The sequence below is a fragment of the Agelaius tricolor genome, unplaced genomic scaffold (genome assembly GCF_023055355.1).
Source record: "Agelaius tricolor isolate 1412-34295 unplaced genomic scaffold, bAgeTri1.0.p SCAF_3, whole genome shotgun sequence".
NCBI lineage: Eukaryota > Metazoa > Chordata > Aves > Passeriformes > Icteridae > Agelaius > Agelaius tricolor.
The window spans coordinates 19,225,889-19,242,407 of NW_027269263.1; the positions used below are offsets into that span (position 1 = coordinate 19,225,889).

General features: G+C 48.3%; 1 protein-coding gene across 3 annotated transcripts in view; it reads left to right on the plus strand.

The window, feature by feature from the left end:
* The window catches only part of CYTH4 (cytohesin 4), a 38,628-nt gene extending 28,063 nt beyond the window's left edge, over positions 1-10,565 (plus strand). For all 3 annotated transcript variants that reach the window (XM_071422803.1, XM_071422804.1, XM_071422802.1), the window contains exons 3-13: positions 1,345-1,445; positions 1,693-1,759; positions 4,110-4,228; positions 4,605-4,685; positions 5,333-5,445; positions 5,996-6,144; positions 7,111-7,222; positions 7,646-7,722; positions 8,057-8,128; positions 8,972-9,126; positions 9,456-10,565. In XM_071422803.1, the coding sequence (XP_071278904.1) occupies positions 1,345-1,445; positions 1,693-1,759; positions 4,110-4,228; positions 4,605-4,685; positions 5,333-5,445; positions 5,996-6,144; positions 7,111-7,222; positions 7,646-7,722; positions 8,057-8,128; positions 8,972-9,126; positions 9,456-9,528 (1,119 nt within the window). In that variant the 3' untranslated portion in view covers positions 9,529-10,565. The remainder of the gene's footprint in view (positions 1-1,344; positions 1,446-1,692; positions 1,760-4,109; positions 4,229-4,604; positions 4,686-5,332; positions 5,446-5,995; positions 6,145-7,110; positions 7,223-7,645; positions 7,723-8,056; positions 8,129-8,971; positions 9,127-9,455) is intronic.
* Positions 10,566-16,519: the final 5,954 nt, after the last annotated feature.

Consider the following 16,519-nt stretch of genomic DNA (forward strand, 5'->3'; position numbering starts at 1 on the left):
TTTTTGCCCACTATGGACAGAGAAAGGTTGCTAGACTGCACAAACCCATGCTTTAAAACCCATAGCCATTAAGCAATGGAATACACAATGGCCAGTGGAGCAGAGTGAGTTTGGGTGAAAAGAGTGCCATAGAACAAGAGACATTTTCCCCAGGGGATTTTTTTTTCACAATGTATCTATCAGTACCCTTAAGGACAAAGACTTGGGGGCATATCTGGGGGAAGGAGAGGGGGGAAGAGAAAAGAGGATGGGTCTTGGCTTGCCAGTAACACTGCCAAAAGACAGCAGTGAATAAAATAACAAAATTGATAATAATTTGAAAGTAATGAGCTGAGATCATGGTTCTGTTACATTTGTGCAACACCTAAAACTTAGTAAGGATCACTCACAGCTCTGGGGACCAATGAAGCACAACAGAAGGTGGCCAGAGCAAAACTGAAACCCAGAAGCTCTTTTAAGTTATGGAATATTGCAGAAATTCAGTTTCTCTATCTGATTATGTGCTCGATCCACATCCTCCTTCCTTGATGAGAAAGGTTATTTTATGACAGATCCTTTCTTCCCTTGCCTGTTCTGGTTGGTATGGGGAAGAATTTGGGTGATTCCTAGAAGAGAGCTGTGGTGCACTTTGGCTTTGAGGTAGAACATAACTGCAGGATGGAAACAAGGAGATATAGACACTTTCATTTCCATGGTAACACAGAATATCCAGTCAAGGCAGCCATGGTCTGTCATGGGCCTAAAGGAAAGTAAATTCCACAATTGATTTTTTAAAATCTGGCAGTAATTACTTTACCTTTACTCCTTCTCTCTTTTTTCTCCACTGAACAGGATTGTCTGCTCAATGGTATTTAAATGACAGGTACATTAAAAATTCTGTGTTTCACAATACAGCCACTTTAGGTTCATATTGATTGCACAGTTGCCAGTTCCACTTCTCCTTTCCTGGATGTGTAGCAGGGCTATGCAAAGTAAAAGCTCAAAAGGACTGGGCACAATGGAAGGATTCTTGCATCTGACATTGTTTGAGGAACTGGAATTGACAGTGGGGCGAATTCTCTGACACTTGCCACACTGATTAAGCTTGATTTTTCCAGTCCTGATTGGCAATAGGCATGAGAACATCCTTCTGCCTCTCTTTCCAGTTGCTTTCATCTGGAATCCAGCAGGGTCATTCCAGAGCAGGAATGCCCATTTCGTAGGCATCCTTGGCTGGTCATGACCACCTGACCTGTCCTTTTCCTGTGACTGAGGGAAGAAGTTAGACATACTCTTACACTTCCTTAGGCTGTGTCTGCTGTTTTCCCCTCCATTGCCTTCATCTTCCTGATATTGCTTTTGCAGAAGCTGAAGGAGGAGATTGCTCAGGTGTTTGCAGAGATTGAGTGTTTCCAACGTGGAGAGGAGAAGGAAGTGGCAGACAGTAATCCTGGAGAGCAGATCAGGTGAGTGGAATGAGTATTCCTTTGCTTACAAAGTCTCTCTTTATAAGTTGAAAAAACAGAAACACTGATTGGATTTGGTTCACAACAACGTCAGGGAAATGGGCAGGGAAATGAGGCCCTTCTATTCTCAGATTTCTCATTATTCCTGGATAGTCAGACACCTGTCCATGTGATATCTCACCTTGTGAGTGAAATGACATGGTCCTTTATTCTAAGTTTGACTTTTCCTTCTTTTTTGTGTTCACAGCAAGCTGTCACAGAGGGATAAAATTCTGTCCCTGGGCCGGAAGAAATTCAACATGGATCCTGAAAAGGTAGGATTTGTTCCTTTCACCTGTGAGGGTAAAGCTGGGAGGAAGAGCCTCTGCTGGCTGCTGTTCCAGTTGCAGCCACTGATGTCAAAGGAACTGTGGCAGGGGACTGTGGGGATGGGTTCCTGCCTCACTGAGGCTCCTGTTGGGAGCAGCCTCCATCCACCCTGCCCCTGACTGAGGTCTTCTGATATGATCAAGCTGTGTTGCCTCCCCCCACCTTGGGCTTAGAGGCCACATCATGCAATTCAACCCAAACCTAAGAGAAGTAAAGGGAGGATGCTGTGACACTGCCAGCATGCCATGAGAGCTGGCCTTCCTTCAGCACAGCCCTTCTGGCTGTCAGAGGCTAGGAGCTTGCTATAATGTGATAAAGGAGGATGAACTAAGAAGGTGAGAAGTTTTGAGAGTGTGTCAGGTTCCTGGGCTCGTTCAGAACAGGAGAGGACAGAATGCCTCTGTCATTTTGGAAACAGTTTTGGTTGAATTGTGGAGTGAACATAGCTTTTCCATTTTCTGGAGCTCTGACCAGCTGTTCAGGAGTGAACATAGCTCTTCCACTTTCTGGAGCTCTGGAGCTCTTGACTGGTGTCAAGGCTCCATAGCCTTCAGCCCTCTGCAGAAAGCTCTAAAACTATCATGATTAACTAGAGAAGATGTAAGAAAGTTCCCTCTTCCTTCCTTCTCATTAGTGGAGCATTTTTTGAGCTCTTCGAGGAAAACTACAAGCTGTGATCAAACAATAGCTGATCATCAGCTCACCACCACAGCCAACATCTTGAGTGGCTGCTGCTCTGTGTGACAGCTCTTCATGCCTCCTCTGTGCCCTGCTGAGAGCGCCAAGGTGCCTTCCCCAGGGTGCACAGCCCAGCTGGAGTGCTTGCCAGTCCCCTGGACATCCCTCAGCCAGTGGAGTTGTCTCAGAGCAGCTATGTCAGCACTTAGAGCCTGTGTGAGAGTTGGTTTTGTTTTGCCTCTCTGCCTGACCTTGGTTTGCAGCCCCTGAGGCATCTCTCTCTACCATGCTGTGCAGGAATGCCTAAACTAACTCTAGCCCCAGTTTAGCTTTCTGAGCTCAGTGCCAATCAGACTGGTCAAAATGTTACAGCCTCTGTGTCTGTATAATGCAGATCTCTGATTATCGCCTCCCTCTTGCTACATGCCATAGAGTGGGAGGTGCTGCAATGCAAGGAAATTTCTTTGCCCCTCCTTTCTAAGGTTACACTCCATCCATGCAATGCTGATACTTATAAATGAGTTCCTCTCTCCAAGATCCCATGGAAAGGTCCTGAGGCTGGAGGAGGTAAGCATTAGGAATCCAGTTGATAAACAGCTTTGGGGAGAAACATTTTCTTCTGGAAAATGGGGTCCCATCATCACTGCAATGTTTTTCAAAATTAAATTGATCTTACTGAAAATCTGTCTGGGGAAAAAGAAAGGAAAATAGAGTGGAAAAAAATCTCACAAAAATTTTGATTTCTTTGTTTTAAACTGCTTTTTCTTTGGGGCATTTTAAAAATAGTTTCATATATATTGCAAAAGAAAGTGAAATTATTCTCTTGAAGTAGAACATGTTGATGGATCTAAAACAATTTTCATTCTTTTATTGTATATTGCAATGAGAATTGCAGTGTGGTCTAGAGAACTGCAGCATTGTGAGATATTGTAAAGAATCTTTTGAAAAAAGCCTCAACTTTTTCTCTGTCTTTAAAAGTCATGAAATTCTCTCTAAAATAGGATATTGACTCTTTGTACAACCCAACTCACAACCTCTGTATTCCTTAAAAGGCATATTCCATCCTTATTGTCTGGGAGGGATGAAGCTGAAAAGATTGCAAACTTCTCTGTTCTGTGGCATAGAAGAAAAATCTAATAAAAAATTCTCTCAAGTTGTTTCAAGCCCATATTTTTGTCTGAGTACATTTTTTTTTATTATGCCTTCTTCTTTAAAATAAACAATTTTTCTTTTAAGTTAAGTTAATTTAGGGGGAAAAAAAGACATTTAGGAAGGGAACACGAAGACATTTTGATTGAAAATATTAAAATTTATTATTTTGACTTTTCCTTTTTGGACTTTAAATCTACATTGCCCTATTTTGTTTGAGATTCCATTGCAATGAAACATTTAGCCAAATCTAGGGATGAAATGAAAATGGGACTGACAACCCATAGTGGATGAAGAGGGATTGAATGAAGATGAGAACATGGCTGTGGTTTCCTATGAAGGGAGTGGGGAGTAAGAGAGGAGCAAGTACACTAAAGCTAAGAAAGGCTGATACCAGAGTGTTGGGATCCTGTTTTCTCAATAGACCATAGAGCTGCTTTACTTCCCCATCTTGCTTCTCCTTCCCAGGGGATCCAGTACCTGACAGAGCACCAGGTATTGTCCTTAGACCCGCAGGAGATTGCCAGATTCCTCCACAAGGGTGAAGGCCTGAACAAGACAGCCATTGGGGATTACCTGAGTGGGAGGTGAGCAACCCAGGATGAGGAGACCTCTTGGATGCCCTGTCCTGCCTGGCCCCTCTGAGCTACCATTTTGGATGACCTATGGCAGACCTCATCCAGGTGCCAAGACTGAGCATATCTCCAACCACAGTGGGTTGGGTGGGCTGGACACCCCTGGGAGGGTCTTTAGAATGTGACTAAGGCTGTCCGTATGGGCTACCTTTTCTCCTGCCTGTAATGGGATCAGTCATCCCAGAATGGAGCGTGCACCTTGACTTCTTCTTGGTCAGAGGGGAAGTGAGACTGGGATGGAGCTAGGTGCATGTTGTCACACCAAGGGACATCCAGGCAGAGCAGGGTCAAAGCTCTCTTCTGACCTTTTCCCTCTATCCTCTCCCAGGAACCCCAGAAACATTCAGATCCTGCAGGCCTTTGTGGCATGTCACCAATTTGCCAACCTCAACCTGGTGCAGGCGCTGAGGTGAGTGAGCGTGCAGGGGACAGTGCTGGAACCTGCTCAGCCACTGGCTCTCACCACGCAGGAAGGTCAGGAAGCCCTCTTGGGCTGGAGTGGGAGCTTCACAAGGCCCTGCTGTGTGTGTTGGCTCCAGGGCTGTTACTCTGTGAGGTGTCAACAGTTTCTCAGGGGGGTGGGAAACACTTTCATTGCCCCTTGATTCGGTTGCCCATGTGCAGAAGAGTGGGTCACTGTGGTTTCAGTGTCTGGGGGATGAAAAAGGTTATTTCTGGCAGCAGGAAACATCTGTCCTCAGTGCCCGTTACATCAGTAACAAAGTGACTCTATTTTAGGGCACTTGTTTTATTAAGGCTGCCTCCTGGCAAGGCTCTTTCTCCTGAGGCCTCTGCTGCCTTGCAGGGCTCTCATTAGGGGAGCAGAGCCGTGATTTCTGGGAGCCTTAGTTCTCCTTCCTGCATTCAGGGTGTTGGACAGCGATGTATCCAGGCAATTTCCAGAGAGGAGCAGAGCTCCTGCTCCATGCCCTGTGTTGTCTCCCCAGTGTGATGGGGTGACTTCTCTTATCTTTGTGGTGTGGCGCGGGTTGAGGGGAGGCATCCCTGTCCCTTGGACCCTATCTGACTGGTGCTGTGACACTCTGCTCCTGACAGACAGTTCCTCTGGAGCTTCCGACTGCCTGGGGAAGCACAGAAGATTGACAGGATGATGGAGGCCTTTGCCAACTGGTACTGCAAGTGCAACCCAGGAGTGTTCCAGTCCACAGGTAGTTAGGGGACGAAGGCCTGTACAGCTGAGCTAGGCTGTTTGCCAGGGAGAGGAGCCTTCCTTTTCCATTCACAAAGCACAGGCAGCATCACTAGGAAGTGTGTTTCTCCTTAAGCTAAAGGAGGCAGCTCAGTTCTTGTGAAGATTTTCAATAAACTGAGCATCTTCAATCCTCCTTTTGCTACCGTGCTCCAGACCCTCCTGATGGGCACCAGACTGAGAAGGGCTCCCAGCCTCACATGAGGTGTTACCTCATCCCAGCAGGGATAGCACTGACAGATGTAGGTCTGCAGAAACTTTCCTGCTGGCAGAGCTGTTATTAGACTGCATCTGCCCAACATTCCCCATTATCCTAAGGGCATGGAATCACCTCCCTCATAGGATATCAACTGTGTCCCTCTTTCTCCTAGCAGAGGGAACCCTTCTTCTCCTACAAATGAGAGGATGACTCTCTTCTTCAGTGCCTAAAATCCAAGCTACCTGTGGTGTGGATTGATCTGCCCTCTAAGACAATTTCCACTCATGCTGATTTTCTTTCTCATTGCTAGATACCTGTTATGTACTCTCCTTCTCTATCATCATGCTTAACACCAGCCTGCACAACCCCAATGTGAAAGACAAACCCCACTTTGAAAGGTTTGTGTCCATCAACAGAGGCATTGACAATGGAGGGGACCTGCCAGAAGAGCTTCTAAAGGTAAGAGGAATTCCCATTCTCTCATCCCCTGGGTCCACTGAGAAGCAAAGGTGCAGAGACAGGAAATGCATCCATTAGCAAAGCTACAGCTGGCATTTTCCTGAAGGCTCAGCAGGCATGGGACCTGCCCTGTGAGGCAAGGTAGAGGTGGGCAGCCTGCTTGGATGTGTCTGCCTTCACCCAAGGAGCCTGAGCAGAAAAACTTCTGTCTTGTGTCAAAGGGGCCGCCTACATCCCACACCTGGGCTTTGCTGAGCAGCAGCCCCTCAGGGTAGAGGCTTTAGATCTTACTCCAGAGTGTTATTTCTTTCAGGCAATTTAGGGAAGGTGCAGGAGCCTGTAGTCTCTTTTTTTCCCCCTTGGGTTGGGATTTGTGTAGTAAATGGTGGCAGATATAATGATGTGAACAACATTTCAGTATCCTTTGAAAGCAGTAACCTGCCTCCCTGTCGCTGCTGTATGAATGTCACCCTTTGTGCCCCTCGGTGCCAAAGCTTTGGCTCTGTGAAATGTGCCTCCTTGTGGCCATGTAGGTCTATGTGCTGGTCTCCCGGCAGCATTTGGCACCACCAACCCAGATTCTAAATGGGGCTGCACCTCTGCCTTGCTGAGTCCCATCCTAGTGCCTTCATACTACCCACAGCAGCACTTGTGACATGCTGGGTTTGCTCACTGCAGCCTGTCTTGCTACGGGAGCACCATTTCATGGCTGTGGTTTTCCAAACTGAGACTCTTTTTATGGCACAAGATGCAGAAAAGAGCTGGTGACCCCCCCCTGGAGACCCTGTGAGGTGCAGACTGGGGACTGTTTTACCCCCAGTGCTCATCGTGTGCTCTCCTGCCCTTCACCCAGCTTGCCTTGTAAAAACAGAGTGGTGGACCTGATGGACCTAGGATAGCGTGTACAAGCTTTATCAGAAATCAGCCTTTCTCTCTCTGTCCTTCCCCACACATGCTCTGTGGCAGAATCTGTTTGAGAGCATAAAGAACGAGCCGTTCTCCATACCAGAGGATGATGGCAACGACCTCACCCACACTTTCTTCAACCCTAACCGTGAAGGCTGGCTGCTGAAACTAGGTAAGGGGGGGGACTCTCCTAGCTCCTCTGACTCCCCATTTGCCTGCCTCCCACCACAAATCTGCCCCGGGAGCCTACCGTCATCTCTTCTCTGCTGTCCTTCGCTCCTGTCTGCTGCGGTGGGCTGAGGCTGACACCTGCTGTTGAAACCAGCTGCCTGCTCCCTCGTCCAAGCTCCTGCAGCCTCTGTCTGCTCAAAAAGGGACTCAGAAACATAGCCCTCCCCATTCCCAGACCCATCAGAGCAAAATTGGCTCTGCGTGTGAGTGTCTATCACACAGCATCACGTCAGTGGTGCCATGGTGTCTCCTTGGGGCTCAGCTACAGGGAGAGCTGGGAGGGTGTGACTGTGTGCATGTCAGGAGCTTGGGGGACGGACAGAAAAATGTGTGACTAATGGCTCCTGAACCTCACTGCCTTTAGGAGGACGTGTGAAAACCTGGAAACGCCGCTGGTTCATTCTGACTGATAACTGCCTGTATTACTTTGAATATACCACGGTAAGGGCTTAACTCATGGCTGGGTGGTTATGAGCCTCTGAGGGGCCAGGGAGGAGCAGAGGGTAGGAGGCAAGTCTCCCCCTTTTACCCTGTGCTCCCAGACTGATCTCACACCTCCACTCTCTCCTGTGGAGGAGGAGAGAGGCTGGACACTGCAGCTGTGGTCTCCTCTTGACTAAACTTCCCGTTGTGTCAATGGAAGGGGTCTCCTATGGCATTATTCTGCCCTTGTCACCTCCACAAAGGCCCACACAGGGGAAATCAGAGAGATTCTGAACAGTGGCATACATTTGGGGAGTATGTTGGGTGTTAATTCATGTTTCCTTGCCTTCAGGACAAAGAGCCTCTGGGCATCATCCCCTTGGAGAATCTATCAGTCCGGAAGGTGGATGATCCCAAAAAGCCAGTAAGTGTCCACTGGCTGGCACTCTGCCAACACAGGCTATCAGATGGTTGGAGGGAAGAGAAGATGCACACAGATTACTCCTACCCTACACAAATTGCTCATGTTCTACTTGCTTCTCAGAGGGAAGGTGCCATTGCAAACTGCCTTGTGCCCCCATCTAGACACGGCTGTGTTTTTAATTTATGTTTTTGGTGTGAGTAGAGAACTGTGCTTTGGCTGACTGTATTGTATGTTTTCATGTGTGTATGTGTGTGTAGGGGGGCAGAGATGAATGCATACAGCTGACTCCCTACTTATTTTGCACCAGGAGATGTGGGTTTAATTTCTCTCCTCAGGATTCTCCATAATGAGTTACAGCACATGTAGACCAAACAGAACTGTTGGTGTTAGGGAACTTGCCCAGGAAGTGACTCATTTCTTCTGTGTCTTTTGTGGATACCCACTTTTCAATGTGTCATGGCTCTGGGAAAAGTGCCTTCTATCTGCGTGGTGGCAGGCAGAAAAGAGGATGTTGCATCTACTTAAGAGGGGGAGGGATTTTCATGAGTGGAGTGGAGTGGAGTGACAGATCCTAGAAGGTGTGTTTTGATAAGTGTTGATGCCCCATCTCTCCATAAAGCCTGGTTTAGTGTCCAGTTGCTCAGAGGAGGGGTGTGTTTACCTAAGAAGGAAGGTCATCTAACTCATAGGGAAATTTTTGGGATGGGGGAAGATAAAGTCTGTTGAATTTTGGAGACTCCTGCCCATTGAAAGCTCTCTGAGCCTGTTACCCATGGTTGAAGGCAGCAGTCTTCTTGGTCCCCTGTCTAATCCTACTGCTCCACTTTGTTTGCTTTCCATCAGAACTGCTTTGAACTCTTCATTCCCAACTGCAAAGGGCAGAAGATCAAAGCCTGCAAAACAGATGGGGATGGGAAGGTGGTTGAAGGCAAGCATCAGTCCTACAAGATCTCAGCAGCCACTCCAGCAGAGCGTGATGAGTGGATTGAGGCAATACGGTGAGGAGAGCTTGAGGCTTGAGTTGCCTTTTTTCAGCCCTAGGATCAAGTGGTCACAAAGTTTATTTGGTTATCTTTTATCAGAGCTTGAAAAGGGGGGTGGAAAGAAATGTTTGCAGTACAACAGCTATGGTATTCCTTGACTTTAAAGAGTTTTGAGGTCCCTTCTGGAGAATCTCTAGCCACAGCTAAATTCTCTGCTGTAAGTCTGCAGATCTCCAGTCCTACATTTTGATAAGTGGTGTCTCTGTGCAAGTTCAGTTAGGTTGTCTGTGCTGCTCTCCATCATTAAATCTCTTACTTTTGCTCCCATTTCTTCTAATTTCCAGGACCAGCATCACACAGGATCCTTTCTATGATCTGGTCTCTGCCCGTAAGAAAAAGATTGCCAGCAAAAACTGAACCATGACCTGGTCACGGCATCAGAAAGGTGGAGGTTATTGGACAGCTTCCCTCTCACACTGGGCTCTTCCAGTGAAGAAATTTGGGAGCTTTGGTTCCATCTGCCTCCCACTTGGCAGGCAGATGACTGACAGGACAGCTTGCCCTCTTTGCCTCTTCCCCTTCCAAACTGAAGGCAGAGGCGCAGGCTGCAATCTGCTGAGGACTCTCAGAGCTGTGGGCAGGGGGTTGCCCATGTCTGAACATAAAGGCTCAACAACAATTGGCCTTAGGGTTCTCCCATGTAGCCCCAGACATGTGGGACAGGATCTGAGAGGAAAAAGGAATGTCTGCACAGTGTCTCCAGCCCCTCCTGTTGTCACACCAGGCCAGGGTATTTTTATGTGAGGGACCGTGTAGATTCTCTTGGAGCTGAGCATCTCCCAGTCAGTTGCAGAGCAGAAAGGCCCCAGTGGTTTCTCTTCCATGAACAGATGTGTAAAGATTGTGGGGTGGAGACCACTGATATTTAGAAACTCGCTGTGAAACCAGAGGTCAAGGTGAGATAAGAAGCCCTCAGTTCAGAAGAAATCCCTCTCTCCCCCTTCCTAAAGCCTGTAGTGAGGGCTGTAATCCTGGGAAGTCCCTGCTCTGTAACTGTGCCATAAATGTTAAAAAGTTAAAGATAATTGAATCCCTATTCAACATAAGGGCTAACTGAGCATAGAGATGCTGTGGGACCAGGAAAGCAGCTCTGGGTGTTTTGTCTCTCTTTTTTGAGACTCAGGGACCACCACAGATTTCCTTAGGGAAGAAACCCAAACTCTAGCTCTCCTCCTGGCTGATGGCTCCCTGACAAAGGTTGGTTCCTTGAGCAGCTCAGAGGCCTGGGTTTTGTATCTGAAAGTTTTGCAGTCAGATGGCATGAAAAAATGGAGGTACATACACCTACCTCCCCACCAGCACACACACATAGAGGCATTCATTCCCATCTTCATACAATGGGTTTTGTCTCTTGTGTAAAGAGAGAAATAAAAGTGCTTAAAACAAGTCCAAAACTGAGGGTAACGTGGTCATTTTCATGATAAAGTCAGAGGATGTGAGATAAGAGTATCACATTCCTGTGCCCAGCAGAGCAGCCTGAGCACTGCTGCAGTCTCTTGGCTTTTTCCTTCCTGCAGAGGGCTGTATCTACCAGGTAATCTGCAGCAAGGCCAGCAGAGCCCTATTATTCATTCCAGCTCTTTTTGCCCAAGCCTCAGGAATGCTGAATTAATTTCAAGAGGCAGGGAGCGTATCTCAGAGCTGAAGCACGCGCTCACCCTGGAGAAGGAGCGTGAAGGTTTTCTTCTGCTCATGCCTGCAAATGTCTCCTGCACTGAATCTCTTTGTTGCTGATGTGATGCAGAGTGAGTTTGCTGCCCACTGCTCTGGAGCACACGTGCTTGCACACACACAGTCACTCCTGCTTTGGGTTCAGTGCAGAGGCAGGCTCATGTCCAGAGGTGGAAGAGAAAGCAGAATATGGCCCCTTATCTTGGCCCACATCTCCCATATATGTAAGGGAACTACAAATATGCATTTGGTTGGTGAGAGATGCCCCAGAGCCCAGGATTGGAGTGAGAAATGTCTGTTCTAGTGCTTCTCAGGCTTATACTCTGTGTGACAAAAGCCATCAAAATGAAGTCTGGATTCTTTATTCTACCCACAATTATCTGGTGTTTGGTGTGGGAATCCAGGCTAAGCCTTCCCTACAGTTTACCTGGATCATTCCTGTGGCGGCAGGGTCTATCCAAGCTCTTCCCCATTCCTCCTCATCCCCAGCCCTTCTAATTCTCTTCAGGCTTCATATGTCCTTTCTCTTCCCTTCTTCCCCTGGATACCCATACTGCAGAGAAAAATTACTCCCAGGGGTTACAGGGTGGGAAGTACAACTTGAGAGAAGCAAAACAATGCACAGAGACAGGCAATTGTGTAACTTCCATCTGTCAAGCTAACCACAAGAGTCAGGAAGGGTTGGACCATGTTTTGTTTCTCCTAGAAACTGAGGCAGGGAGACAGACAGTAAATTTGGGTTTCCATTGCCTTTCCTTGGCTCCAGTGGAGAAAATGCATTTCTAAACTCCTTGCTATGTGATGCCCTGGCCTCCTCAGTGCCATGAACACAGTGGCACGTGGTGTTGCCCACCGGCAATGCAACACGTGCTCTCTCTGAGTGTGGCCTGACCTCATGCCTGCTGAGTACTCATGTGTCTGGTGTTGGCCTGCGTGTCTGAGGACAGGTCTCTAAAACTGACCCCCCCCACTCATGTCTGTGTGCTTTGACAGACTCTCTTGGAGCCCTTAGACATTTATGGGAGGAATGACTTGTGCAACTCGAATGGCATCACCAGGGGACGTGTTGCTGACCACCATCACACATTCTGTGTGCTGAGGGCAGCTGCAGCAGCTCACACAGGTACAGACACACAGGCACACACACCCAGAGCCCCTCAGGTGCTCAATCTGACAGATTGCTATCTGCATGGTAGAGGTATTTCTCTTCCCCACAGCCAGCACGTGTGGCTCACACAGACATACATGCAGAGGACTGACACTTATTCCCTGCCTGCCTAAGGATTCCTGCACACACCCAGCCATTCTTTTTCATAATAAATGTCCATCTATTTTCATAAAAGGGCTGGGAGGAGAATAGTGCAGATGTATGGAATAGACCACATTGCTGCATTCTGCCTCTTCCCCACTCTTTCCTGTCCTCCTATCCCCTGTTTATTAGCTCCTTTTTTGGAAGGCTAATACATTTTTAAAAGGCATTCTAGAAATTGTTTGCACTGATGGAGATGGAGCAGCTGTGAGGAGAGCTAGCAACCTCCTGCAGTACAGCTTAGGTAGAGAAAATCTCTGTGAGGTGGAGGGGTAGGACAGTACAAATGGAGGCACATTGGGCTGAATTATGGAGTGAGAGTGATCAAAGGACATTAGCTGAACGTGTCCTTTGCCAGGGGCTGAATGCTCTTGGTGATGGGGGCTCAGGAGCAAATAGAGGCAAGACTGAATCCAAGTTGGTCAGGATGGTGTTCAGTGGCAAGGTGAGAGCACCCATTAGAGTCGCTATTCCTGTCAGGCCTGAAACTGCTCAGCTGTGCATCACACAGCCTTCAGCACAACAGGAAAATCAAGGAGCTGTTTTCTGTCAGCTAAACAGGGTTATATGTACCAGGACTGCCAGCCTTTTAACTCCCTCTGTGTGAGCACTTGTGCCTCACCCCTCCACAGCAGTGCAGGGATTCACACCAAGAGGGGACAGCAGTTCTGTCAGCTCATACCATAAATCCATAGGATTGGAAATGCTATTGCAATGGCCTCAGAGGGATAGGAGCCAGTCTTTTGTATGGAAAGAAGCACAGCCCCACTGATTGGAGCTGGTTGGAATGGTGCAGTCAGATTTGTGAGCCCAACAGGAGCAGTTTCTCCTGTCTCCCACCACTTATGTTTGGTGGTTAGAAAGCAACTCAGTGCCTGAGGGTGGGGGACCCACTGAGGCAGGGGTACTGAGGTACTTCTTCCTTCTTAATTTTTTTTTTTTTTGTTTTGAGTGTGCATTTCACACAGAAAGGCCAGAGCACAAAGGTAGAGAGCAGGATGGCTCTTAAAGGCACCATGGCCTCTCTGCTGCACCTCGCTCTGGATCAGTTCTGCCTCCAGCCTGGCAGAGGGCCCATTTGGAGGGCTGGAGGAAGCCCAGGCAGACAGGGGTTGAGACCTGGCCAGGATTTCTTGGAGTGTCACTGCTGTCACATCTGCAGTGTCTCTGCTCTAAGTGCCTGTGACAGGGGCATGCAGCAGTCTCATCTTGCCATGCCATTTCCAATCCTGCTGCCTCTCTGCAATGAAGATGAATGTTGCCTGTCCCAGGTTATCACCTTCCCATGTGTGTGAGCCTGTGTACAGACAGCAGCTTGCTGCTGGAGGCTGGTGGGCCAAGTTCAAGGAGGCTGTGCATGGCGGGGCAAAGGGGTGCAAGGAATGACTCAGGGAGGGTGCAGGAGTCTGGGTCTCTGTGGGTTGTCACCGAGGAAGGGCTGGCAGTGACAAGAACAGGGCTTCCACCTCAGCTCCAGAGCAGGGGCAGCACAAATGCCAGGAGGATGCAAGGTACAAACACCCTCTGAGCAGCCTGCACCCCCTGCCACAGATGCAGTGCCACCCCACGGGGGGACACCTCGTGTCTGACAGCTGTCCTCTGCCGTGGGGACACTCGTGTCACTAGAGGTGCCAGCCCAACACCTCAGGGACACAGTGGGGATGGTGCAAGGTGGCCATCACATATGGGCCCTCAAAGGCACAGGCTGTGCAGGGCCTGTCCTGCCAGCACAGCATGCTCTGCTCCTGTACCTTGCTGAAGGGACCTGGCAAAACTGTCTGGATGGGAAGAACAGGGATAAAAGAGGAGCAGGGAAGGGCAATCCCTGTGGGCTTGGACAGCAAGCAGTGTGTGGGGAGAGGGGGGCAGGACAGCTGCAGAGATGTCTCTGAGGGACCTGGGGGCTGCACTAGCAGGAGCACAGCTGGGGCAGAACCAGGGAAGCCCTGCTGTGGCTGTGTTAAGGAACATGGCAGGGTGACTCATTTCACCTCCATCTGAGCTACCAGATTAACCTTAAGGAACCTGGAGAAGAGACATTTTCTGCTGCCTCTTTAACTGTGGTGGGTGGCAGCAAGGTTCCTGGAGTTGGCTGAAGAGGTGGTGATTTGTGCAATTAACATCTAATCAGTTCTATGAATATTTATTGCTAGTCAGCAAGCTTCTGAGTGACAGTGAAGCCCCATCTGATTGGGATCACATTCACAGGTAAGTCAGAGCCTCCTTTGGGGGTCACAGACCTCCCAGTGGGGCAAAAGCTCACAATGGTATCACCATCCAGCAGCACATGGGAGGCACATGTGCATTGTGAACATGGAAAACTTTATTCAACCCTTTTTTGGGGAGATGGAAAAACTGAGGTTTTAAAATTGACTTGTTTTCAAGGGAGAGACACCTTGAAATAGTCTGAATATATTAACAAACAACACATGGCTGAGTTTGAGCCTGGGTGTTTGCTTTTGGTTTTGTTGGATTTGGTTGTTTGCTTTTTTGTTTGTTGGGAGTTTTTTTTTGTGTGTGTGCTCTCTCATTTATCTTCTATTGCAACATGGGAGAGAAAATAAAAGGGAGAGAAATATAAACCCCTGCAATTGTGCGAAAACTCACATAACAGTCAGGAATTTCTCAGAGCTTGTAATTGACCCTTCCCCCAAAATGGCATAAAGTGTGCAGAGAGCTAGTATTTTGTTTCCTCAAAAAATACTACTCTGGGGTCTTTCTCTCATCATCAGAAATTTTGACTGTTCTCAACTTTGTCAAAAATTATGCTGCTTTCCAGAATCCTCCATTTTCTTCCTTTATCTCCTGTCTGTTCAAATTCTTTCACCTCGCTTCTGCATCTGGCTTCTCTTTCCCAAGGTACCTTCCACCTTCTGGGCTTTGCTCATCCCTCTCCATAAACTTGCCTTAACAAATCCCTGTTTTTCCTGATGCTGCCTCTCCTGCCCTCCTGCTCCCTGGACAGACTGAGCCTGCCTTGGCAGAGCTCTGGGAAAACCCCCTATTATCCAGTGGAATGTGAACTGTTAAACCTCAGCCAAACTCTTCTGCTCCTGCTGCTCACCTGCAGCTTGGGTTTGCATTGGAGGTGCTGCCAAAAGCCTGTTATTACCTAAATGAAAAAGACACTCAACCCTCCCTGAAAAGGAAGACACACAGATAACAGTGATTTGCCTGTTGCCTGCTGCCTTCTGACTGAGAAAAACACCCCAAATTCCAACCCTCAGTGGAGGGAGAGGGACAGAGACAGTTCTGCACATTTTCACTTTCTGCATGGAAAGGATGCTGTGAATTTTTTGTGCCTGGGAGGGAGAAGATCCTCAGAGTTTTCATCAGAGATATCCCCTTCTTCTTGTGGTATTGTGCTTGGCCTTGAGTGAATATAGGTAGGATGGAGAAAAAAGCCCCAAAAGTGGGAGCCAATAATAGACCCAGAATAAACTGCATGGTAACAGGGCAGGAAAGAGAAGGGAGGGGAAAAAAGGGAGGGTTGGCAAGTCTGAAGTCATTATCATAGAGCACAGGGTCTCTCTTGTGTAAAACTGTTTTCCTTGCTGCATCCTTCCACTTTCCTCAGCTGTTGCACCTGGAGCTGTGATTTCAATATCCAGGAGCTAATGGCCTGCTTGGTCCCCTCTCCAGAGGGCATTCAGCAGAAGAAAGTGTGCTTTGCACAGAGAAAAGCTAGAGAGACTTCAAGGGAGACAGCAGAAAGGGACAGAGGGGAGCAGGCAGCTCAGAGCCATGTGCTGTGGGGGAGAAATGCACATCTGCCAGGTTCCTGGGAATGCCAGCTGGCCCTAAAGCCCAGGCGTCCACAGCTTCACCCCTCACAGCTTGGTGCCCCTGCAGTGGTGCCTCTACCCTAATGCAGGTAGAATTCAGGTCATGGTAGGCAGCACACTGGGGGCTGTGGACCACCAGCAGTCAACCAGCCATAGCCAGTACTGAGTGGTTTCCCTGTCCTGGGACCCACATGAATTCATATCTTCATTAATGTCAGAGAGAGTGGCATTGAGTACAGCCTCAGCAGGTGTGGGTGACACTGAGCTGAGTGGTGCATCTGACACACCATGGGAAGGAATGCCATCCAGAGGGCTCTTTCCAGGTGGCAGATTTAAACTGAAAGAGGGCAGATTTAGACTGGACGTAAGGAAGAAACTTCTTGTGATGCGGGTGGTGAGAGACTGGAACAGGCTGCCCAGAGAAGCTGGGGATGCCCCATCACCAGGATTGCTCAAGGCCAGGCTGGAGGGGCTTTCAGCAACGTGGTCTAATGGAAGATGTCTCTGCCCACAGCAGCAGGGAATGGATTAGATGATTTTTAAAGGTCTCTTTCAAACCAAAACATTCTATAAACACATGCAC